The sequence below is a fragment of the Oxyura jamaicensis genome, chromosome 2, assembly GCF_011077185.1.
Source record: "Oxyura jamaicensis isolate SHBP4307 breed ruddy duck chromosome 2, BPBGC_Ojam_1.0, whole genome shotgun sequence".
Taxonomy (NCBI): Eukaryota; Metazoa; Chordata; class Aves; order Anseriformes; family Anatidae; genus Oxyura; species Oxyura jamaicensis.
In genome coordinates, this window is record NC_048894.1 from 68,889,770 (window position 1) to 68,915,970 (window position 26,201).

The 26,201-nt window shown below is 38.0% G+C and overlaps 1 protein-coding gene across 1 annotated transcript; it reads left to right on the forward strand.

The window, feature by feature from the left end:
• The first annotated feature begins 9,762 nt into the window (after nucleotides 1-9,762).
• On the forward strand, nucleotides 9,763-24,693 carry BLOC1S5 (biogenesis of lysosomal organelles complex 1 subunit 5). Its single transcript, XM_035317491.1, has 5 exons — nucleotides 9,763-9,943; nucleotides 10,715-10,797; nucleotides 12,009-12,138; nucleotides 16,014-16,072; nucleotides 22,607-24,693. The coding sequence occupies exons 1-5, from the start codon at nucleotides 9,778-9,780 to the stop codon at nucleotides 22,784-22,786; spliced, it is 618 nt and encodes a 205-aa protein (XP_035173382.1). The 5' UTR covers nucleotides 9,763-9,777; the 3' UTR covers nucleotides 22,787-24,693.
• The last annotated feature ends 1,508 nt before the right edge of the window (nucleotides 24,694-26,201 follow it).

Below are 26,201 nucleotides of genomic sequence, written 5' to 3' on the forward strand. Positions count from 1 at the left end.
TCAGTTAACATTTCCTTTAAAGCACCGGAAAAATAGAAAAGTATTTAATCGATAAACTTGTATGTTAGTTTCTACAACAGTGTTCAGCAAACACCTTCTGCAACTAGTATGCAGTCTGTTGTACATTCTTTTCTCTTAATTTGTGTGCTACACACAATAAAGTAGAGACACATCTGAATTATTCAAGGTTTTAAGAAATAAGTAGTTAATGAGGCAAGATAATTAAAATATATCCTAATAGATGAGGACAAAAGAAAGTTGCACAAATCAGCAGTAAGCTTAACCTGAACAATGTCAGGCTCTCTTACAGGTATTTTCTATATATATATATACACACACGACTTCTTATAAAGGGTTTTTACAGGCACATAGTGTTACTTTTAGGAATGTTTTATATTGATTAAAAAAAATCATTTGCTTTGAAAAGGCTATAAGTTTACAGGAAGCTTAATTCCCAGCTTCTACAGTTTCTGTTGATAGTTACTTTTGTCCCTTGCTATCTAGAAGCAGGCCTTCTATGCTTAAGTTTTCAGTGAGATCTTCATAATTAAGATCTGTCTGAGGATTGTGCAGACATGTACACTGAAATAAGATGCAGTTATTAGAAGCTTCATATGCTCATCTTTTTATAGTTTGCTGCCTGGGGGCTTCAGGTTTTTACTGTCATTTCTTGTGCCATTGATTCCCAGTTCATTCAAACTATTGTGAGCTTGCCTTTTTTTTTTGTTTCCAACTTATAACTGGAAGCAATACTGTCATCTTTTCAGATAAGTTTTGTAGGGATGGTGTGTAGAGAATGAGGTGGCTTTTTGTTTTTGTTTTATTCCAAACAGCTGCTGTTTCCAAGTGTTAAGATTTCTCAAGGTAGCTACATGCTGTGACTCCAGTATCCCCTAGCCTCTTGTGCCAATTTTATTTTCTCTGGTTTAGAATGGAAGTGTTGATTGAAGTCATTGTGTGTTTGGGGGGGGGGGGGTGATCAAGTAACATTAAAAGTTTAGAAGTCATTAGTAAAATTTAACTATATACCATCTAAAAGGCACTTGGTCATTGTCATATTGTGAACTTGAACACTAACTCTATGTAGAGGACAAAAGTTGTTAAGAGGCATAGAGGTTTAAAAGCAAAGAAGGTGAATTGAGACTTTGCTACAGAGAGGAGACTGGGAAAACCAGATTATAGTGATTATTTTTCCACGCTTCCACTTTCTGTTTAATACCTTATGTTCATTAAGGGCAACTAAATATATTTTTAAAATGAAAAATCAATATAAATGTACCTCAGCCTGAGATGCAAGGTACATTTTTAAAGATGAAACTTCATATTATTTACAGATCAGAGACAGTGTACTTTGCTCTGTCAAATTAATGATGATGGTCTGTTTAAAGAGTACATGCGTAAATATCCTTCTATTTTGTTTAAAAACAAACAAAAAGCTCAATTCTCTGTTTCTGTATTTTCTGTTTACTGTTACAGGTGGGTGGCCAAGCTCCACCACAGCCTCCACCCCTCGCCTCTGTGAAAAGCATATTCAAGAACAATCACGCTATATTCTTACTTTACAATCATCAGTCTTCACAAACTTCACTTACAGCAAAAAGAAAAAGAATTCCCCACATCAAAATAAACATAACATCACGACAACACCAAAGTGGACAATTTACACACACCACCCCTCCTCCCTTCACAACACTAACATGAAATATATTCCTCACAATTACGACTTTATTGAATTCTTCACAACAGTTACATTCATTAAAAAAAAATAAAATAATAATAATAAAAAAAATCCAGTCCATGTTTTGTCCATTACTTCTCTCAACTATCATTCTTATCTCAAATTCCTTGAGCACTATGTTGGGCTCCAAAAAGGACTGTGGTGGTTTTACTCAGGTGTGCGGCCAAGCTCCACCACAACTGCTCTCACTCCCCCTCCTCAAAGAGGAAGGGGGAGAAAATCCTATGAAAAGAGTTAAGGACGGGGAGATCGTGACAGGCAAAAATTATCATGATGGGCAAAACAGACTCAGCGTAGGGAGATGGTAAGATTTATTGCCTATTGCTAACAAGTTAGAGAAGTGAGAAACAAAGGGGAAAAAAAACAAAAACACCTTCCCCCCATCCGCCCTCTTCCACCTCCTCCCCCCAAGCAGCACGGGGGAATGGGGGCTGTGGTCAGTCTACGGCACTTCGTCTCTGCCGCTTCTTCTCAGTCACTCTCTTCCCCTTCTCCAACATGGGGTCCCTCCCATGGGATGCAGTCCTTGCTGAACTGATCCGGCGTGGGCTTCCCACAGACAGCAGCAGCTCTTCAAGAACTGCTCCAGATATGGGTCCGTACCACGGGGTCCATCCATCAGGAGGAAACTGCTCCAGCACAAGTCCCCCACGGGCAGCAGCTCCTGCCAGGTCACCTGCTCCTGCGTGGTCTCCTTTCCACAGGCTACAGGTCTGGGCTGGAATCTGCTCCGGCAGGGGTCTTCCACAGGCCACGGTCTCCATTGGTGCAGGCCCACCTGCTCCATCGTGGTCTCCGCCACGGGCTGCAGCGTGGATCCCTGCTCCACCGTGGTACTCCATGGGCTGCAGGGGGACAGCCTGCTTCACCATGGTCCTCACCACAGGCCACCCCTGGTCTGACTTCTGGTCTGGCACCTGGAGCACCTCTCCCCCTCCTTCTTCACTGACCTTGGCACCTGCAAGGCTGTTCCTCACTCCTCTTACTCTCCCAGCTGCTGTGTAACTGCCCTTTTTTCCCAGCTGCTGTGTAACAGTGCCTCTTTCTTTCTTTCTTTCTTTCTTTCTTTCTTTCTTTCTTTCTTTCTTTCTTTCTTTCTTTCTTTCTTTCTTTCTTTCTTTCTTTCTTTCTTTCTTTCTTTCTTTCTTTCTTTTTCTTTCTTTTCCCATTTTTAAATATGCTCTCACAGAGGTGCAAACAGCTCGGCTCTGGTCAGCAGCGGGGCCCTTACCTAACATGGGGCAGCTTCTGGATTCTTCTCACAGAAGCCACCCCTATGGGCCCCTGCTACCAAAACCTTGCCACATAAACCCATGACATACTTCCACTGGATATTAGTAAAAAGTGACTTGCTTCACTTGCAACCCCTTCTCCTTTCAGAAAATTCCAGTTGCTGAAGGGCACAGTAAATGCTGTGATGTTGTTTTACTTTTGTTGTTTTGCAGTTTGATGATGATGATGGCCACGGTGATGTGTGGAATTTGTTTTCATGGCATTTCATGAGAAATGACACTCTCATTTGTTAATGTATCCCATCATTGCAGTATTATTATTTTGCATAATTGTTCTATCTAATTTATTCAAGGGGCCTGACATGTTATGGTCTTTTAAGTATGTGCCTCTAGGACTTGAGGTTGTTGCCATATGGTGAGATAGTACTGCATGACAACCTTTCAGCAGCAAGAAGAATTCAACAGCAAAATAAATATGATAATTGTAAGTGTTCAGTGAAAACTTACACTTAGCTCTTTGTCTTGTCTTTCTCCCCTTCATCCCAAGATGACCACCGCTTGCTGACATGCCAGGTTGAAACATGTTCAAGTGTGAATATATTAGAAATGTGCTGATGATTTTTAGCTGTCTTTGGATGATTAACTTCACTTTCAAGTGAGATGTCAGACTTCAGTTTGGCTTCAGAAGCCTCTAGGGGCAGCTCTTGCACAGACTCACAATTGGGCAACAGTGATTTATAGAGAAGTCCAGATTTAATATAGGAAGATCAGAGAAGAGTGTGTAGGACTGAGAAATTCAAAGTCTGTGTTACACTGAACAAAAAAAAAAAAAAAAAAGTTTCAGTTTCAGTTTAGACCAGGGTACTAAGAAAACCTGAGCATTCAGACGTAACAGAAATGTAAACTTTACAGCATCATAACTCTAAAGAAATTTTTGGTAATAGCTTGAATGTGTGACATGCTTTTTGTTAAGTTCTTTTTGTGTCATAAATGGTCTACCTACCAGCATCCCAGTTTTCCACACAGAATCCTATTTATGTAAGTATCACTTCTGGTTAACAGCAGGAACAGCCAACGCAAACAAATCTTGTTAACTTTCTTTGCTGCCCACCACTAGTAGACAGTTGCTTTCAAGAGCCAGTGAATTGTTGAATTGCCAGTGATTCTTTGGGTAGAAGGGTAGAAAGTACAATTACTGAACTCTGACATGTCCTAGCTGTTTGCCTGTAAGAGGTGATATTTTCAAATCCTTTTCATCTTTTTTTTTTCTTTTTTTTTTTTTTTTTTTTTTGCTTGTAGCCCTTCTCTATAGTCTACCTACTCCCCCGTCTTCTAAGTATTTTTAAAATGAGGTAGATCCCAGGAATTTCTTAATAGCATCTGGTACTTTGAAAGAATATAGCCCTAGAAATGGGTAAATTAAGTATGAGCAAATTTTGTATAAGCAGGCAATACATTGATTATCATGATTTTTCTCCAGGTAAATGTGATTGGTATGACTATAAATCGATTTTTAATTTTATATGTGTACAGAACTTATTTTAAGTATGTAAGATACATTCTAACCAACAGATATCATAACTCATTGGTGTATCTTGACAAAATAATTCTTTGACCTCCCTTTCTGTCTCTCTCACACAGAGAGAGAAAGATTAAAGTGGTTTATTTTAATTATAGCTGATAGAAGAGTAATCTAGACACATCAGCATGGGTGTGGATCCTGAATTAGTAGCAGGGAGTTGAAACTAAGGTTTAAGATGAACGTGAGTGTTTTGCAATTCGAAGAGGATGGTTGTGTGTACTAGCTATTTTAAATGAAAATGTGATTTTGAAGTGTTAACGTGGTTCCATCCATGAAATAAAATACACTTAAGTAACACCATAGCAAAGATTGATCTAAAACTTGGGCATCTTTATTCTCTTGGTTAGAAAGCAATAGATAATCAAAATTGCTCCTCAGTGCTGTGGCTTTGGAAAGGAGTGGGATGAGGTACTTGCAAAGGCATTAGCTGAGAGAGATAAGGAATAGATAAACCTGTAAAATTATTATCAAGGAATCCAGTGTAAATTCTTGTATTAGAGATCCAGTTTATACGTTGTTGTCTAGCATCATCTGTTTGCATCTCTTTAGTTTGCAACAGGAATGCTGAAGCAGGCAATAGAGAGATTATCATGATTTTTTCTTCAAGTAAATTTCCTTGGTATGACTATAAATTGATTTTATAATTATACATGTGTACAAAACCTATTTAGCAATGCAATAACAACAAAAATCCTTGAGTTGAAATTGAGGGGGGATCTTTAGGGCTATTGGTGTCTTTTTTCCTTTTGGTTTTAAATTTCATCTTTTCTTTTAATTTTTGGTATATTTCATGGTCTTTAACTTCAATGTATGATTGCAGTACATTGTATGGAGCTGTTTAATGGATTACTACATTTAATATTTTCCCCCAAAGAGTGCTATTGCTTCTTTGAATCTATAATTAGACTGTGCTGCTGCTATTCCTAATGGAAACACCAGGTTTCATTTACACCATACACCTGAGCACATGCTTATGCACTTGGTAATCTTATTTTTTGTTCTTGATTCATTGAAACTGAACTGCATTCCTCACACTTTTGTCCATGAATATTATTGCAAAAGAAGTGCAGGGGGATTTGCCATCATGTGCCTCTGTTGCACTGAGCTTTTAGAGTCAGACTGGGTCTTTGTATCCCTCTGCTGCGTGTCTTGAATATTTTGAGTATTAGATTTATAGTACTTTAGACCCCAGCTCTAGGGTGACATATAGAGATATCACAGATTTGGGAGGGAATTTGATTTTGTAGAAATGGTTACTTGTTGCTGCTGTATGCACGTTCCAGCAGGCATCGCCCTTTTTTCCTGTGCTGGTAGTGACTACAGTAATTCCCGCTGCTGTATAATGCAGCCAACCTCATCTTTCCTTGTGCAGGCAGGAGGGAAGCTAGTAATTTTTCATTGTTGTTGCATGTTAAGGATTCCCCCTTCCCCTCCCACATTACCTTGGCCCCTTTAGGAAGATTTTCGTCTATTAAACTTTCCATCTTCTGTTGGAAGAACTAAATCTCTTTCAGCGTTTCCAGGCTGGTGATCTAATTTGACAGCTCGTCGGTGATGTCTCTTCCACTTCAAAGAGGCAGGTAGCCTAGGGCTAGCCAGCTGTATTGTGGATTCTGCAGATTTGGCTCGCTGTTCCTGCTGGGTGTCATCTGTATTCTTAGTCTTGCAGTGGATAATTTTTGTCCTCCCCAGCATCATCTGCCTGAGCAGTTTCTGCCTGGCAGGCCTGTCTGTCCAGGTTGAGCATCACATACAGTAGCCGTGTGGCTAATGTGACAAGGCACCGCTCCAAAGAGCGCAGCCCCAGGCCTGCTCTGACCAGGATCAGCATCACAGCCCACAAACTTCCAGCTATCACGATCACGGTCGCGGTCTTCCATCACAGGCACAGCCCATGGACTTGCTCTGCTCAGGCAGAGTGTGTCTCCGCCTCCCGCCCCTACGGGCTGTCGCTCCAATTCCTCGCGTCTCAGCAGAAGTCTGCCTCAACAGGTTTGGGTTTCCCTGCCTGTTGCCAGCGTTTGACTTGGATACCGCCACTCGGATGAAACAATCCTTTCATGGATTATCATCGCCAGACAGCCTGTGGGAAAAATGACAAGATACGGCATGTTAATCTAAAGATTTTGCAATTCGGAGCACTGCTAACACTAATAGGAAATGGCATGGTGATCCCTAAAAGAGAAAGCGGGTTCTAGTGCAAGGCAAAAGTGTCAGAGTTTGTTTAGTCTATCTTCCAGAAAAACACATGATGACTGCATATGTTGATTTTCATGCTCCAAGCCATAGATATTTCCATATTTTTGTGAATTGATGACTACTTCCTGCAAACTGACAGGTTAGGAGCTCCACAAGTATTGTCTTTTCATAGTCATTGCCTCTTTAAGTCCTCCTTAATTTTTTAAAATATGTTTGAGAATAAGCTTGATGGGGCAGTAAGAGTAAGCAAGGGAAAGAAAGAAAAAAAAAAAAAAAAAGGAAGAAAGAAAGAAAAAAAGCATAAGTGCAGCAAATAAAGCATATTCTTAAAAACAAACAAACAAGCAGCATTATTCAAACAAAAAGGAAAAATAGTTTCAGGACAGTGGACCTAGAAACCAAGGCATTTATCTGTCACAGGATTTGCCCTTGTAGCAGTCCTGTAATTCTGAACTTGACATTATACATGATGTAAAAAAAGAGTATTTCCTAGAAATGTAGCAGTTATAAATCCCCTTAGCTAAGGATTTCCTCCATAGCAAATTTTTAAAAATAGCATTTGGCTTGGAGGGTTAAATAACTTGTCTGAGGGACAGACTAGCCCTTGGGGAGGACTGCAGATAGGCTGGACAGGGATAAAATCAACATCTGAATGATTCTACCCCTAATCATCAGTGATCATTAAGCCATCTGGAATATCCTACAGATATTTTTAAAATGTGAGCTCTCGTAATTTATTGGTGGTTGTCAAGCATTGAAGTGTTTAAGATCCAAGTGGAAAAATCTAAATACTAATATATAGATTGCAAGAGATGGTTACTTTGGGAGGGGAAAAAAAAAAAAAAGTATGTGAAAGGGAACAGAATTTTGTTTTAATGATTCTTATCTCTGCTAATTATTGTCTATTTAACATGTCATATTTACAGACTATGCAACAGTGAAGGAGTGAGAAAGTATTTTAGTCTACATATTTATGCTGAACTTAAGTATAACTTTTGTTGAAGTATTCACCACCTCCCAATGTAAGATTCATTTTATTATTTAAGCAGATTTTACCCATAGTGGATAACAGATTTTTGGGGAGAGAATGATTCTAGTTCACTCATTTTCAAGGCTGACTTTGGAAGATTCTAAATATTATTATTATTATATTTTTTTTTTTTTTTCAGTGAGCAATTTCTGAGCTTTGATGATGGGATACAGAAATGAGTAATGGGATATTTTTGTTTATTGTAATGGCTTCATACATCAACGAAGTCCTAATTTTTCTCACTCAGGCAATTGTTCCTACTTACAAATGCTAGGCAGAATAGAATGTGGGCAAAAGTAAATTCTAAAAGCAACAAAAAGGCTATTTGTTTTCTACTAATAAAATAATAACCATGGCAGCGAAACTGGCTCCTTTCATGCACTCCAAGTCTGAATGTTGTATGTGGCAGCTGCTTTAGCAGAATTTGTGGTTCAGTTCTACCTTCATAACAAAAACATGTTTATAAGTATATTAATGGCAAGAGGAGGGCCAAAGAGAATCTTCATTCTCTACTGAACACAGTGGGGAACATGACTACAGAGGATAAGGAAAAGGCTGAGGTTCTTGATGCCTTCTTTGCATCTGCCTTTACTAGCCAGACCACTTATCCTCGGGGTACTCAGCCTCCCGACCTGGAAGTCTGGGATGAGGAGCAGAAGAACCCCCCCAAGGTTCAGGTGGAAACAGTCAGAGACCTGCTGCTCCACCTGGACAGCCACAAGTCCATGGGGCCAGATGAGATCCACCCAAGGGTGCTGAGGAAGTTGGCAGATGTAATTGCCAGGCCACCTTCCATCATCTATCAATGGTTGTGGTCATCTGGAGAGATGCCGGATGACTGAAGACTTGCCCATCTATAAGAAGGGTTGTAAGGAGGACCTGAGGAACTACAGGCCTGTCAGCCCAACCTCAGTGCCAGGAAAGGTGATAGAACAGGTCATCTTGAATGCAATCACACAATGTATGTGGGACCACCGGGGGATCAGGCCCAGCCAGCATGCGTTCATGAAAGGCAAGTCCTGCCTGATCAACCTCATCTCCTTCTATGACTGGGTGACCCACCTGGTGGATGAGGGAAAGCCTGTTGACATAGTCTACCTAGACTTCAGCAAGGCCTTTGACATGGTCTCTCACAGTATTGTCCTGGAGAAGCTGGCAGCCCATGGCTTGGACAGGTACACTCTTTGCTGGGTTAAAAAGTGGCTGAACAGCTGGGCTAAGAGAGTGGTGGTGAACAGGGGGAAATCCAGCTGGCGACCTATCACCAGCGGTGTTCCCCTGGGGTCAGTGTTGGGGCCCATTTTCTTTAATATCTTTATTGATGAGGGAATTGGGTGCACCCTCAGTAAGTTTGCAGACACCAAGTTGGGGGGAAGTGTCGATATGCAGGAGTGTAGGAAGGCCTCGCAGAGGGACCTGGACAGGATGGGTAGAAAAATAAAATAAATATAGATGCAATGAACACTATAGATGCAATGACCTAAGGATATTGGATCATGCTATTGAAAAGAATCATGCTATTCCATAAGTTATTGAGCATATATAGTACAAATCAGAAAGGATAACAAGAAAAACTGTAGTTAATATCTTGTAATTTTTAAGGGTGGTATACAGAACATTTCCTGATGGGTACAAGGAACATATGGGGACTTTAAGTCATTTTTTTCTTTGTTTACGAAGTAGACTACTAGTCTTAATTTTCATAAACCACGACTAATGATTGTTTGGAAGCAAATTGATTTATGCGAATTCGTGCCTTATCTATTAAAACTAGCAACTGCACCTTGTGGTGGTGGTGGTGGGGTTTTTGTTGTTGTTGTTGTTGTTTGTTTGTTATTTTAATTTCGTTTCCAGAACAGCGCGGGGTGCCAGAAGCGAGCAGGACTGCCGAGAAGACCCCCCTGGGAGCCCTCCTTCGGCCCGGCCCGGCAGCTTCAGGCCCCCCACCTGGGCCAGGCCCTACGGTTGCCACAGCAACGGCGGCGGGCGCACGGTGATGGCGTCACGGGGAGGCGTGGCGCCGGGCGCCATGAGCAGGGCAGGCCCCGCGTACCCCGGCCGGAGCGGGGCGGCTCTGCCCCTGCCCTTACCCCTGCCCCTGCCCGGCGATAGGAAGCGGGAGGCGCTGTCTGCCGGGGCCCTCCTTCAGCCTATCATCAAGGGTAGGCCCGCGGGGGTGGTGCGTTTCTTGCTGGGGTGTGGCTCGGGCTGTGGGACAAATGCAGGGGGGTGCAATGGAGAGGGAGAGCCCCAAGGTAGGAAGAGGAAGCGCAGGAGCGTGCCTCTGGGAGGCACTAGCCGCTTGGCATCCTTCTGAAGTGCTTCTTCAAACTGGTGTTGTTTGCCGTGTCACCAAAGTTCTTTAAATGAAGCAGTCTTTTTTTTTTTTTTTTTTTTTTTTCCCTGTTTGAGAGCCCAGCCTACTTCTCATACACACACATATTGTAAATACGTGCATTTTTATGAGTATGTTTCAAATCCTTAGCCCTGAAACACAGCAGACAGTTTTGCTGTATGGTGGGCTTTCCACTTGTCTCTCGCTACAGGAGGCTCCCACATCTCAAGCTGTGAATTTCTGTTGAACAGCAGCCTTTAGTTCTTCTGTGTATCAATTCTTTACTGCCATTAACAGTAAGATCTGGAAGCCATGTACTGAGGAGGAGGTTGAAAACAGGGTGACAGAAGGCTGAGGAGAACGTTCACCTTCACAGCAAGGTGTCTGTGGCACCTGGTCTGTTGACTCGTATTTTATTTAAATCAGTGGTTTGCTGCATAAATAGGATAGCTAACTAACAGAATTCTGCTATTCTTTTGGTTTTGTATGTTTTTGGTGAGCGGAAGTGCCCCTTGCATTTAAGTATGTTGTGTCAGCATGTGTTGTGTAGCCAAGTATGAAACATGAGAGGAAAAACTAACTTTCATTAATCTTCTAGATGTCGGGGAAATCTATTCAAGACTGCTGGATCACAGACCAGTAATTCAGGGAGAAATACGATACTTTGTTAAAGAATTTGAAGTAGGTATTTGTGTCTTACTGGGTGTTGTTAACTGAGACTTCATGCAGTTTTAGCATCTTTTTAGAGCTTTGAATACATATGTAATTTGCTTCAGAAAGACTTGGCATGCATTTCTTGCCCAAAATGGTTACTGCACCTGTAGTATGTGTTTGCATCTTTGGTAAAGAAGGATAAATTTAGGTCTCTGCGTATAATGTATGCCCTGTTCAAAACTTTTTATTTTCTGCAAAAGACTGGTAGGAATATCGATGGAGGGGAATTATGTAGTTCTCATGTCTTAAACAAGCCTCTTAGGTTCAACGAAAATGTTGTTGGTAGGTATATGCTTATGTCTGATAAAGGAACTGGCTTGTACTTCAGATAGATTCAGCTTGCACAGTTGCAATTTAATTTTGCTTTTCTTACCTTCGTGGAACAAAAATTAATGTTTCTGGAAGAGAAGAGGAACACATTATGCTAAGTGAGAAAATCATTAAAAATTGAATGAATGTTGCCTGATTGTCTGAATAAAGCTGAAGTACTGAAGGTATAAAAGTTGTTCTAATACACATTTGCTTTAAAGCTTAATACAGTGTCCACAAGATGGCAGCAAAAGTTTAGAAAAGTTTAATCTTGTGTCAACAGGCTATTTGTAAGAATATATTCTTATTCTTTAAAAGGTTGGGTTTTAAAATCTTAAATTTAATGCTGAAAAATATAGTTATGCTTTAGACTTCTTGTCTGCAGAAATTATTTTTTTAATAAATGACATTAATTTATTTATTTTTTCATCAAGGTTGTAGCTAATATTTCAACCAGACCTAATTTCTCCCAGTACTGGTTTAGCAAAATAAGTATGTGAACTAAGCTCTCATCAGATGTGTGTTGTACAGGTCTGAAAGTCTCAAAGAATGATTTTTCTTTGACTTTCCTGAATAGGATGCACTGAATACATTTGTATATCTTTTCATAGGAAGGGAATTTTGAAACCCAATTACAGAATTGTAACTAAATAAGTTAACTTATTTCTCTCATTGCACCTGATGTCTTGTTCTATTTTTTCCCACAAAACTTATTTTAACAATTGTGCTAAGTAAGCAGAGTAACACTTTAGTAAACAGTGGTACAATTCTTGAGATAAAAGCTATTAGTTTATCAACTGGGAAACTGTCTTAGTTTGGAAAGTGGAATTTCTTGTTAGCCATTCATTGTCTTTCAATTCTTCTGGCAGGAAAAACGTGGCCTCCGAGAACTACGAGTACTTGAAAATCTAAAGAGCACCATATTTGAAGCAAATGAAAACATTCTTCCCAAGTGTGAGCAATCAATGCATGACAATCTGAATGAAGTACTCAAGAGATGTAAGCAAGTTGTTTCTTATTTCCATTGTTGTATCATTTTGAGGAATAATAAATAGTTTGGATTCAAAATATGATTTGTGGAAAGATTACCATCCTTAGGTAAATTTTCTACCACTTACATACTTCGTTCTCATTACTCTGAAAATTTAAAAGGAAAATAACAGACGTTTTTGCTATGTATTGGTCCTGGCCAATTAAAATTACATTAAAGTTTTTGGCTGACTTTAGTCCAACCTATTTCAGGTCAAACTTACGCTATTCACTTAAAAGCAGGATAGTATTTGTTCCATGTTGTCTAAAGCCGCAGACAGAACCTCAAGTTTCTGGTGTGGTGTTGTTGTTGTTTTTTTCTTTTTTGTTTTTTTTGGAAACGTGCTGTGATGTGACCTCCGAGTTTCTTAATTTTTCCATGGGAAAGCATAATCCTGGCTCCTCCCACAATTTAAAACAAATCTTGCTGGTATGTAGATATGAGATATGAAATGTGCTATTATTATTATCTTCAGACACAAATGTGGTAGTTATAATAATTCTTGTTTGCTAATCCTGGTTTCAAAGTTATAAGCATTTATTAAACTTTTTATTGCTTAGATTTTTAGAAGGAAATTTAAAATTCGTTGTAATAAATTTTCAGCATTTTTTTCTTGGATCATTCAGCTTCTGAACAAGATACTCTAAGGGACTGTGGTCATAAAGCTTTAATTACCAAATTTTTGCTGTTGAAACTTATCAGTGTGGCTTTTTCATTTTATGTATAGCTCTTTGTAAACGTTTAATTTCATATAGCTTACTTGTGCAGCATCTGGAATACGTAGAATAGCAAGCGGCAATGATGCTATACACATAACAAGGCTGCATGAAAATATTTGAAAGTTAAAATTTAGTCATGTACATAAGTCATACGTTCTATGACTTCTAAATGGAATGAACTGATGATATTACTCCCTGACTTTCCAATGTATATCTGCACAATACATAGTTCATAATAATGAATGACAGATTGGTTGAGGTTGCAGGGGACCTCTGGAGGTCATTTTGTCCAACTTCCCTGCTCAAGCAGGTTATAGCAGGTTGTTCAGAGCTGTGGCCAGCTGGGTTTTGAATATCTCTACAGATGGAGACTCCACAACCTCCCTGGGCAAGCTGTTCCAGTGTTCAACCACCCTCCCAGGAAAAAAAAAAAAAAAATAGTTTTCTTGTGTTTCTACAGAGAACTTCATGTGCTTCTACAAAGAAGATTCTGGCTCCGTCATCTTCATTCTCTACCATCAGATATTTATTCACATGTATAAGATCTCCTCTGAGCCTCCTTTTCTTCAGGCTGGTCATTCCCAGCTCTTCCAGCCTGCCCTCAAGAGAGGTGCACCAGTCTCTTAATCATCTTTTTGGTACTGCATTAGACTTGCTCCAGTAAGTCCATATCTTTCTTTCTTTCTCTCTGTATGGGGAGCCCAGAAGCAGACAGTAGCACAGGTGTGGCCTCACCAGTGCTGAGCAGAGGTGAAGGATCACCTCCCTTGCCCAGCTGGCAGTACTTTTCCTAATGGAGTCCAGGATGTTGGCCCTCAGTGGGTGGTGGTGCCTGGTGTTATTCCAACATAGATGCAGGACTTGTCATCTTCCCTTTGTGGAACTTTGTAATGCATCGTAGCCCTGTTCTTCAGCCTATTGAGGTCCCTCTGAATAGCAGCACAAGCATACTGTCCATCAGCCACTCCTCCCAATTGTGTATCATCTGCAAACCTGCTGCTGGTGCACTCTGCTCCAACATATTGGTCATTGATGGATATGAATGAGCCCTGCCTCATTCAGCACAGGGCTTGCATTTTCCCTAGTTTTCCATTTTTCTGTTTATGTTCTTTTAGAATGCTATCTTATACTTCACAGCCTTGGCCTTCCAAACCATGTGCCCACAAGATCCATGCTCTTCTTGGGTCCCCTGCCTGTGGTTCCACCTCTTACACACTTCCTTTTTATGGCTGAATTCAGTGAGAAGCAACTTGCTCATCCATTCAAGCCTCCTGCCGCCTTTGTTTGATTTCCTACTTGTTGGGATGGACCTTTCTGGAGCATGGAGGAAGTGGTCCTTGGAAATGAAGCTTTTGACTGGCTCCTGACCCATTCCATGGCAGAGAGCTCTGTGCATTCTTGCTGCTCACTCATATAAAGGGCAACTTCCCCTCCTCACCTTCCCAACCTGTCCTTCTGAAGTGCCTGTACCCACCCACTGCAGCACTCCAGTCACATCATATACCTCTGTGATCCCAGTGAGGTCATAGCCCTGTACACAGACTTCAAACTACTGTTCGTTCCTCATGCTATGTACATTAGCATAGAGACACTTCAGAGAGTCTCCCAAGTCTGACGTTACCCCTAGCACAGGCTTTCCCTGTAGACACTTCTTTAGGTGCCCACACTTGGAGTGGTTTCACTTCATCTCTGTTTTTGTGATTGCTGTGTCCCTTCTGTTATGATTGTCCCAGCCCCTTGGCTTGCCCACCCTGTTCCCAGTTTCCTTACACTTTTTTTTTTTTTTTTTTTTTTTTGAGGAATCACTTCATCTGCTGTCATTCCTAGTCCCAAGCTGTCCCTATCAGTTCGGCCAGCCTGTTGGCAGAGCTATTCTTGCCCTATTTAGTCATGTCAATCCTGTCTTTTTCAAGCGCTGTTGAAACCTCAGAGGAGGTCTTACACTTCTAGAAACAAAACCCTGATGCCAGCATCAGCTGCATAACCAGCTGTTAACCCACAGGATCTGTTAAGTCTCCATCACCAGGAAGGTTTAGGAGAACACGACCAGAATCCTCATGTCCTTGACCCAGAGTCCTGTAGTCATTCTCCCTATTTCGGAGCTCACCCCTGCAGTATCACTGGTATCTATCTGGAAGAGCAGCAGGCGGGGAGCCCAAAGGACAGTTGTGCCTTTGTGGCCTCTTCACAACATCCTGAGTGTGAGCCACCAGCAAGCTGCAAACCTCCCTAGATAACAAATTAGATTGACAAGTGGGAGCCTCTGTTGCTTGCAGTAGGGAGTCTGCCACCACTACCACTTGCTGCTTTATTGTAATGGGCCTGAGTGGCTCAGGCTTAGCCACCAGAGATGCTCCATTTCATGGCACTCCCAGCTCCTTTTCACCTGCAAGGGCAGTGAACCTATTTTGTAACTGCAAGTCCTTTTGGGGGCAGAAGCCTTCCAGCTGGGCTGAGAAGTCACCAGCTAATACGGCTTTAAGGTGATGATAAATGACTAATACACTTCTCATAACTAGGCTGTGTTAGTGAAAGAAATGATTGCTTTGGAGAAATTAGTTAATTTAATTCTGCATTAATTATTTGATGAGTTAGTGGGGAAAAACTATGTAGGAGTACAGTTTCTATTTCCATTGGCAAGTTCTCTTAGACTTAGTCTTAGGATAGAGGAGGCTGGCTCCAGCATAAAGATGTTCTCAGTGCAGATTGTTTTTACTCAATTACTTCTTATATTTGGTGAGGAAAAACAAGAAATGAAGAAAGAACTTAAACATAGTGCCTGGTCATCTGTTCCTACCTACTAACTTGCGAGTTTTTCTTTTGAGGTGCTGTTACACTCCAGCTCGTCAGCAACATTAAGGAATATGGGCACAAAAGGATTTGGCTGCCTTTCTCATTTTGGCTTCTAAAACATGCACAAGGGTTGAAGTCAGTTATATGCCTACATATAGTTAGTAATGTAATGCATTTTCTGCAAGTACTGACAAATCTTTTTTGCAGTGGTTAGTGACACGGTGTCTTACAATATTTGATGAGCAACAGCCTTACGTGTTTTAAGTCCCTTTCAGGCAGAATTATCGTTGATTTAGAACAGCAGACTGATCTACTGTGATTTGTTGTTTCAGTGCAAGCTTCCAACAGTATGATCCACAGACTCCAAGAGAGGGAACATGAAGAGAGGAAGGTAAAGGATGAATGGATAGGTTTTTATAGTGTGACATAAGCAAAAGTCTTATATGCTTCTACAGCAAGTCTACCTGCCTTCAGTATAGCAAATCAAAAATGTACTGTTCTATATTTCATATACTTGGAGTAAAAGATTTGGGGTTATTTTTACGCTTATGAAGTGCATACTGCAGCAGCATGTATGTTTTAGGACTGTAAGCTTAATGGATCACTAGTTCTTCCTACAATCTCCTGATGTGTGGAAACTATTTTTTATTTTACTTCCTTTGCTTTATTTTCCCTCCTTGCTCAGACTATAATATTTGTCACATATAGGGAAAGCTTAAATAAAAAAAAAAATAAAAAAATTCTGTGGAACAAGAAACACCTACTAACCTACCAGAATGGAAATGTAAATCTTTCCTAGTTAGTTGAGAACATTGAGCATATTATATGTATTGCTCCTTGAAAAGGAAGCATTTTTTTCACTTGTGGATGGGTTATTTAATGAAGGGTTGTATTATAGGAACATGCGAATCATTGGAATCTTTTGAGTTGGCTACACTTTGCTCATTTGAAATACATGTGCTGCGAATATAAAATTTGGAAAATTATACAAGAAATTAGTTTCATGTTTTCCCATTAGTCCTTCATGATTGTATTTCAATGTTATCTTTTTATAAATAAAACTTTGCAAGTAATCATGTAGTAGTTGAGAAAAACAGAAGACATTTCTGTGGCCATCACACAAAATAGGCTGTGCATTGATTTATGTAAGCCAATAGTCATGTTTTTCTTTCCTTTTTGTGATCAGTGAAGATGGGCAGTCCAGTTGCAGTTGAATACCAATACTGTGTGAATAGCACACTACTGAACCCTGACACTGGAACGGGCTGCCCAGGGAAGTGGTGGAGTCACCATCCCTGGAGGTCTTTAAAAGACGTTTAGATGTAGAGCTTAGGGATATGGTTTAGTGGGGACTGTTAGTGTTAGGTCAGAGGTTGGACTTGATGATCTTGAGGTCTCTTCCAACCTAGAAAATTCTGTGATTCTGTGAAAGTTTGCTTGTGCCCAGCACAAATGTAGATATTGGGAGAGGGCTGAAGTATAGTTCATATATAACTTCTTATAGTTCTACTCTCTGAAGTAAAACTTTAATGAAAAAAAAAAAAAAAAAACTTATTATAAAATGAACTCACTTAATAAGAACAGTAATTATTCTTTTTTTTTTTTTTTTAGAATATTAGCTCTATGTTTCCATTCAGAAAATTTATAACGCGCTAGAGCAATGCTAAAAGCTATTCAGAATTTGTAATGTTTCTTTTTAAGCTTGTATAGTAAGATTTTTTGGCTTTGAAACTTTCTAAATGTGAATAGTAGCAGGTAGATAAGTTTTTTTTTGAATTACAGATAACAAGCTGTCACCATAGTTCACCCACTCGAGGAGAAATTTTTTTTCCTTACTTTTCTTTCTGAAATCATATGTTTTGTGGAGAAAAAAAAAAAAAGGAGGTTTTTAGTTTGGTTGTTTGTGGTAAGATATGGTGTCAAGTGATTTGTGTTACAGCCCTCGGTGAAATGAATTTCATTTCTGCTGAACAGAATGAATTTGAAAATTATTTGCTTTACCAGCTTTTTTTTTTTTTTTCAGTTCCTTTCTGTTATTAGTATCAGCCAAGTAACAAAAGGGAAATGGTGTAAAATAACTTGTGATTACAGGATTGTCATTAGAAGAAACATTTGAGGAATCTCGTCTCATTGATTTTTTTTTTTTTGTAAACGTGTTTTTGAGTACTATATATTTTTTTTTTATTTATTTATTTCACTCATTTTATTTGGAAGATTGCAGGCTTATACTGGAAGCTGCCTAATGCTTCCGGTTCTAGCCTTACCTCTCATTGCTTGTAACACGAACTAGTATGGTAAGAAAGCTAGTCTGTGCCTCAAATGGTGTGGCATTTGGCTTGATTTTTTGTTTGTTTTCAGTTTCAACAAAAATAGCCTGAGTAATACTAAAAGCTACTGGAAAAAAATATCTGTTTTTACAAATTTTATTTTTTGCATAATCATTGACAGTAAAACAAAACCAGTAATAAATAAAACCAACTTGGGTGATTCAGTACAGCATACAAGAAATTATTACCATCTTTAATACTGAAGTAACATGCAATATTTATTTTGAAAATGGTTTTATAATCATTTGAATTTTTTCAAAAAAAATGCCTTATTTAAATTTATCTTTAAGATAGTTGGGTTAGTTTTGCAAAGTTATGAGTTAAAAAATACAGAAAATAACACTGAATCATTGCTCTTCATGAAATAATAATTTGATTATATATATATAAGTATATATAATAGGATAAAGAGTCTGTTTTCTCATGCAATTGTATCCACATTTTCGAACATTCAGGTGTTATTACCTTCTTCGTGACAGTAGAAACGACTGATTTTATCAAATCAGAAGATATTTATTTATTATTTCCACGAGTACTGTCTGGATTTTAGAAAAAAACATTCTACCTTCCTAAAATATGAATACCTATTTATCCATATATAAATATCCATATATAAATATGCATGCTTTATTTTTGTGCTGTGTGGTAAAGCAGAAGTGCTTCCTAACTGAACATGAGGATGCAAATGCCATTGAGTCTCTTAATGCTGTATGTCATTTAAGGGGTACAGCTACTGAAATTCTTTGGATTATTGTTGGATTTTGGATTATTGGTAAGATATTTGACGAGCGTCATTGATTTGATGAATTCAGATTTGTAAATACATGTAAGTATCTATAGAAATGACAGTGTTACTCTCTTCAACCTACACATAGATAAAGGGCATAGTAGAAAAATGGGAATCTATTAGTTCTGTATTTCTTTGAAATAACTGACATTAAAAAAGCACATAAGAATAAACAACTGTTCTAACATTCAGAATAGTTACAGGCATCACTTATCAAAAGCTTAATTATTCAGTGTATCAGGAACCGGAAATAGGTTCCCACCATCAGGGTTAATGCCATAACCAAAAAAGTTTTCAGTTCTGTCTCCTCACTTGCTCAGTGAATACATCTGGTTAAGGAAATGGTAGAGACTGAACCCGGACCGTTCTGTTGCTCTGTAATATTGAGACTGTCTTGTGAGTTGGTTTATGTGAATTAGATTCTGTAAGTAAAAAGATACTTTCTCAAACAATTCTAACATCTCAAAACAGACTACTCTGCATGTGGTTGGTGTCTTTCCCACATGCATACAGATCACAGTTTTGTACGGATGATAATTCGCTAAAATGTATTTAGAATCTTAGAAGTGAGATATTTTTTATTTTTTCAAACCTACACCAGTAGCATGTTTGAGGTTGCTTGGAATTCTGTTGAACATTTGCTGAATGCAAAAATTCTGACAACATGCAGAAGTCAGAGGGAGAATTATTAACAATTATTTCAGTCGTGATAAATTTTAATTCTAACTTAAGAAAGAATTATTGGAATTATATGTCAGTATCACTGATATATGACATAAATCTCTAGAAAGTGATCGTTCTTCTTACTGTTGTCATACTCAATGTCAGCGAACTGTAGGAGATACCTAGAGCCTTATCTTTGTTTTATTTTTTCAGTTCATTTTTAGCAAGAGAGCGTACGTATTTCAAAGATTTTACCTCTTAAATTATGTTCACTGAAGTTGTGTTCTTCTCTGCTTAGAGAGAATTTAAATGTGAATTGAATTAATTCTTCATAACTAGGGATCCTGAAGCTTGAGGAGATAGTGCCTATTTTTATTAATACTTAAATTTAATATTTCTTCAGGTTTGAGTGGTTAGTCTTTGAGGAGTGAGACATGTAATGCAGGGGCATTGGAAAGCTTCCTAAATAACAAACAGATTAAAAATAACCTGATTTTTTTTAGTCTTAAAATGAGGATGCTATTTTCCTCACCTTTATGAAATCGCCCTGTAAAGTTGTTTGCCAGGCATGTTATCAAAATGTACATGTATTGTTTTCTGGAAAATAAACTTTCCACAAATCTATGTGGAAATTACAAATTGATATTATAAAATGCTCAGTATTGTCTCTACAGATCACTGATTAACCTAATGGTGTTGATTTTTGGAAACTGCTTTTCGAAACTGGCCTTTTGACTTAACCAGTATGCATCCATGCCAAGATGTCTATACATTTGTATTTTAAGGATTTTTCATATCTATCAATGGCACAGTTAATGAGAGATTATTTCATCCACCTTTATGGATCTCAATGCTTTCTAGCTGTGCTTGAGCTACAGTTACAGCTAGAGCACAGTATTTTATAGAGGTGTCTTCATTTCATTAGATTTTCCTCCTTTGTGTTACAGTCAATTGAATAAAGCAGTGAAGTAAATAGCACTGAGTAAAAAGGGGATGTGGTAGGAGTGGAGAATGTTGTAGAAAGAAAACAAAAACAGGGCCAACGTGAAGGGAACTTGCAGAGCTACAATGTGAAAGTCATCTTGTGCTGAGAAACTGAATATTTTAGTGCTTATGTGCTGGAGTTAGCTGTTGGTGTCCTGCGCGGGAGCTCAGGTCCACAAGAGGCTGTTACTGGTGTTCTGAGCAAGAAGAGTCTGTACCACAGTAGCAGCTGCTACAAGACAGCAGTGAATGCGTGGATGATGGAAGGTGTGTAGTGCATTAGCTTCAGAGATAATGTCTGTTGCAGTTTGGGTCTTGCAGTCGGATGTGGGTGTAGGAGAAATCTGTCCTTGGTCACAATTTTTCTCTTTCATTCTTCTCTGATGTCTAACAAGATCGCAGCGCCACCTGAAGCTTTTCCACAGCTGTGGCATTCATAGGTCTCTCCTGCACAGATTCTTTACCTACTAGTAAGAAGCAAACTTACATTGCAGAATACACATCATTTGAAAAGACTGTACGCAAAGACACCCATCTGTTAGCAATTGCACTTGGTTGCACAGTGAATTTTGATAAAATGAACTTAGTTGTTTCATACTCTCTAAATCTCTTCAGTTGTTTTGCCTGGTAAATCATTTTATATCCTTAGGTAGAAGTGGTGCTGTGGAACTTGAAAATAATAAGCAGAAAAATAAGTTTCACGTTCCTTGCAAACTATTTATTTTTTTCCAGAGTGTGGTTTTGTCAAGAGTGTAGTTCAAGTAGCCTCTGTGTAATCCTGTCAGTAAGTGTGTAATGCATCGACAGTTTCAAAAAATAAACAGTGTGCTAGTGGAACTAGTAGTAAACATTAGTATATTTTGTTAGTAGGTGCTATCTGTGGCAGATAAAACAGAACTTGGTGTAATATCATTATAATGTATATGAAATGCTGTGTGTTTAACTTAAAATGGGTGATCTTGGACAGCAGTGCATAGAAGTGTTGAAGACTGTAGAAATAGGTTTCCACTGCATGTAGTTGACAATAATGTCAGATGTCCATTGAAGCCTATAACAGTATTTATTCCTGCTCAGAAGTGCTATACATAGAAAACAAACATTGCTGATATACTAAAAAGAAGAAAAATAAGGAAGATGAATCCTTTCTATTGCTAGAAGACAGTGCATATGTAAGAGCGACTGTCTAGATTTATTGTAACTCAAGCATAAGGAAGACAAACTATTGCATGCAAAAAGTCTGCAGAAGTACATGTCATTTTAACATGCATATTGGATGTGTGTATGATCTCTCTAGATAGCTGGATTTTTTTTCTTCTCTAAGACAAGAGAGTGAAAGGAATCAATCTTACCAGAAACCAAGCAGAATGAAATTCTGAGGGGGAAAATAATTTGTTTATAAAGGAAAACATTAATCGTAGTGAGAGAGAGCTGGCTAGAGCAGAAACACTAACTGCAAGTTTCAAAACATTGTATATTTATGTTGTTATATTGTATTTCGCTATGTTCCTCTTGTGTTAGAGGATTTTTTTAATCAATACTTTCTTTGATCTGATGGCTGTGCTGAACCTCATCATTCTGGTATAACAGAAATGTGGTGTGCTTCTAGTTTTAAAAATGTATTCAGGAATGTGAAAAATGCTTTTGTTTCAACAAATGAGAATGGAGTGGTTGGGGAATGTTTTTTTTTTTTGTTTTCTTTTGTTATTTGATAATGAAGGGGCTAAATACCATGCTTCCAAGATAAAAAATTCGTCTTAAAATCAAGTCTTTGTGAAATAATCCAGGTTTATATCAGATGCTTACAGTGCTTCTAACTTTGTCTGAAGTCAGAAGAGGAAATAATGCAACAAGTATCATCTTTTTAGAAACTAACAAAATTGGACTAGTAATTCTGAAGTGTCTGTTTATTTAGTTAATTTTCACCAGGCTGCAGAAGAAGTGCTGTTGCTGATGCTATCATTAAAAGTATCAAATATTTAACCATTTCTTTTGCATTGACTGTGTTTTATGAATTTTTTTTCCCTTTTTTTTTTTTGTATTATTTTTGTTACTTTCACTTCTACTGAAGTAAAAGCCCAGTTTCTCTGATGAATTAAGATTAGATTTCATTTCATTAGATTTCTATCTGGAAATGATTGCTAAATATTCCCATTTTTCTCTTCAGCTTCAGAATGACAAGCTAATGGCTGATGAAGAAAATCGCATAGCCCACTGGGAGTCATTCATGAAAGAACAACAGAATAAACAAGCAGAGGTGGATGAAGAGCACAGAAAAGCTATGGAGCGCCTCAAAGAGCAGTATTCTGAGATGGAGAAGGAATTGGCCAAATATGTTTCTTTTTAAGACCTTTTTTTTTTTTTTTTTTTAGTAGCACTGGTTTTATGCCATTACGCAATTGCTTCTGACTTAAATTGAAATTCTTTTGGAAAGATGAAACAAGTAAGATAAAGGAAGAATCTCCTCTACATGTTTGGTATGGGAAGAAAAGTTTTGCATACTTTCAACTTAAGTGCCTATCTTTGTTCAGGGCAAGTGGAATGCCAGTATTTCTTAGTTTGTTGGAAGGTGGAATTGAAAATTACGTTGTTACTACATCAGCTCAGGGAGTTGCAAATTGGAATTCTCTTCCATTTGCAGAGTGTATAATATCTTTTGGGAAAGTAGAGCTTAATGTAACATTAACCATCCCAGTGTGCAACCACAGCCCTTTTCCACAAAAGAGTAGGTGTAACAGCCTCCATCCATAGTTAGATGAGAACTCACTGGGAAATCTATAAATCCTGTTTATAAATTTCAGGAAAACCAACTTATTTTGCAGAATAGACTTCGAAACTTCAGTGATGAGAGATCCCAGCAAAGCTGTAAATCCAGTTATAATTCCAACTTCAGATTCCTATAGTCAGTATTATGAAGTAAAATTGAGATTTAAATGTTTTTTCCTTATGTAGAAATGGTGAGTTTTGACAAGAAACACTTTCCTCCCTGTAAATATCTCAGAACTCTGTTTTTAAGTTTTAATGTTCTACACAAAGTTAAAACAAGCTCAAGAGTAATAATGAGAAACATATTGGTCTTGTACTAGCTACATAGCTAATTCAAGTATCTACCTTAAATATTTGACATGCTGTTGGTTTACTTAAGATAAACTTATCAGAACTTTATAAACCAGCTGAGGAAACTTTTGTTTCTTTTTCAGTCTAACAAATGATCACATTAGTGGTAAAATGCTTGTAGTACTGATTTTTTTCTTACTAACCATGACTCATACAGGGTATGTGAAGCTCCTGTATTGCTTTCCTTTATTTAAAACTTTTATTTAACAGCACTGTAACTGAAGAAGTTAACACAATCAGTTCATTAACCAAGCAAAACAAGACATAGTACCTTAATGAAATCTGCTGCAAGCTAACCGGTAATACAGGAAATATGTTTCCATAATTTAACTGGCGTCCAATGTGTAGAATGGAAACAGGTAAAAATAAACTGAATTTACCCTTTACCTGTATTGCAATAGTAATACGGTGACAATGGTTACTTGTGTAAATTTATGGCTTGGTGTCACGGCTCCATCCTGGCAGCATGTTGATAGTGTGATTAAAGTTAGTAGAAGAGATGGAATAAGTATTTGAGATTTCTTTCAGTAACACTGAATTCCTGCCAAGCTGCTCTGCCCGCTACTGTAGGTCTGACAGCTTCATCAATCATCATCATGCATCTGGACTGAAAAAGAGAACTTACCGACACTGGGGCATGCTGGAATGTTGTTAATTCTCTGTTGTGGATGGAAAAAACATAGATGTCTCACAGGTATCTCACACATGAAAAACAGGGAAGCTTCATTTTTAACAACCCCTGTCTGAACAGAAGGTGATCTCTGTTATATTTCTCAGCTTATGCATCTACTTATGAATGTCATAATTAAACTCAGTATTCAACTTAGAAGTTCTTGCCTGTCTGTATAATTGGGTGTGGAATGACTTTGTTTTAAGGACAAACTCAAAAAGGCTTCTGTCTAACCAGATTCTTTTAATGTATATGTGCTCAAAGCCCAAATGTCTTTATAACAAAATGCATTTAACAGTGTAATTAATTTTATTTTTGCACTGATCAATTTTATTAAGACTTCAATACTTAATTAACTGCACTGGAGCTGTACATTTTCGTACTTTGTCAATTTGAGGGCTCTTAAGCAATGATACACTTGTTGCAAGTTGGGTATCCACTGGAAAATAAAGAGATATTTCCAAAAACTTCTGGACTGTGTGCTGTGGATTCTTTGAAAAGCTTCTTCTAAATATTAACATTGAAAATGTGTTTGTCTTTTAGAATCTCACAGAATTTTTTATGCTGAAGATCATTTGAAAACACTTTACTTCATAGTCTGTATCTGCCTATTGGCAAACTTATTTGTTGCAGGACTACCCAAAGACCATCTGTTGCCATGTTATTTTATTCAGTATTTATTCAGTAATTTTCATTTTTTATATGATATGTCTTAGTTCTTGATTTAACTGGAAGTGCATAAATTGTCTTTGAAGGCACTTTCTAACACTTAAAGAAAAACATTTTTTCTCTTCAAATGCTAAAAAAAAAAGTCAAATCAAATCTTAGCATGTCTGATTTTCTCAAAACAGAACATATCTGATAGATACAATTCTTATCTTCATCAGTATTCTAGCAAGGTGATATTATGGGCTGTCTGGGCACAACCATGTTCCACAGAGGGATTTTGTAATATTAAAATTCTTATTCAGTAGCTTCTACCATTTGGGAAGAATAGAAAAAGGAATACTTTCAAAGCTGTTTTATGTCGTTGGTACATGAAGAAAGTGTTTTAGCTTATACTTGCAATATTTACATGATTAAATTGAATAACAGCTTTAAAATTGTTGAGGATTGATTTAATACCTGTCAAACTCGATAGAAGTTTGTACTGGATTCCGATAGGAGCTGCAATGAGTTCTCAACATTCAAGTAAAAGAGAAGTTAGTTCTCCTTGGAATGATTTATATTCAATGAATGCCTATCATATATTTTAATATTAGGAAGGAAGGGAGAAAGATTTATTTGTTCCTAGCCAGCTTCTTTTTTGCTAACATCAGGTAACACTTTTTATAGACTAATTCTGTAATTGCAGCTGGAATATTGCATCTTCTGATATTTTAGTTTATGGCTTGTTAAATTTTTCATGGAAAACCATGTGTTCTCATTAGACAAATTAAATTGCAAATAAATGGAATAATGAACCAATAAATTAATTAATATATAGTTCACTCCTGAGTTGAAAAGCTTTCCATGTCTCACGGCTATGGATTTTGATTTACAAATATTTCCCAGTAGGTGTCAGTACAAGCTTGTCAAGGAAGGTTAGACATCCTGTCATTGTATGAAGTAGAGAATGTAAATATTTGTCTTCAGTTGCAGTTCAGTATTTTGTGTAAGTATGAGATGTTTAGTCAATGAAAGCACACATTTTTAAGTTAAACAAACAAACAGAAAAGGCACTACTTAGCAGTATTCTCCTCCATTACTCCTTAAAAAGTTTAAAACAGGTCACTCTTAAAATGATTTAGGTACAGTATTCTGATCTGAACAATGCTGTCAGCAATATGTATGCATCCTAACTAAGATTTATTAGACATTGAGACTGTGTCAGAGATTAAAAACTTCAAGAGTTGTAAACTTATACTGCTGTCCAATGTAGTGGATATGATTTTCTGAAGTGGATTGAGACAAAACTTTATGCCTAGTGGTAGAG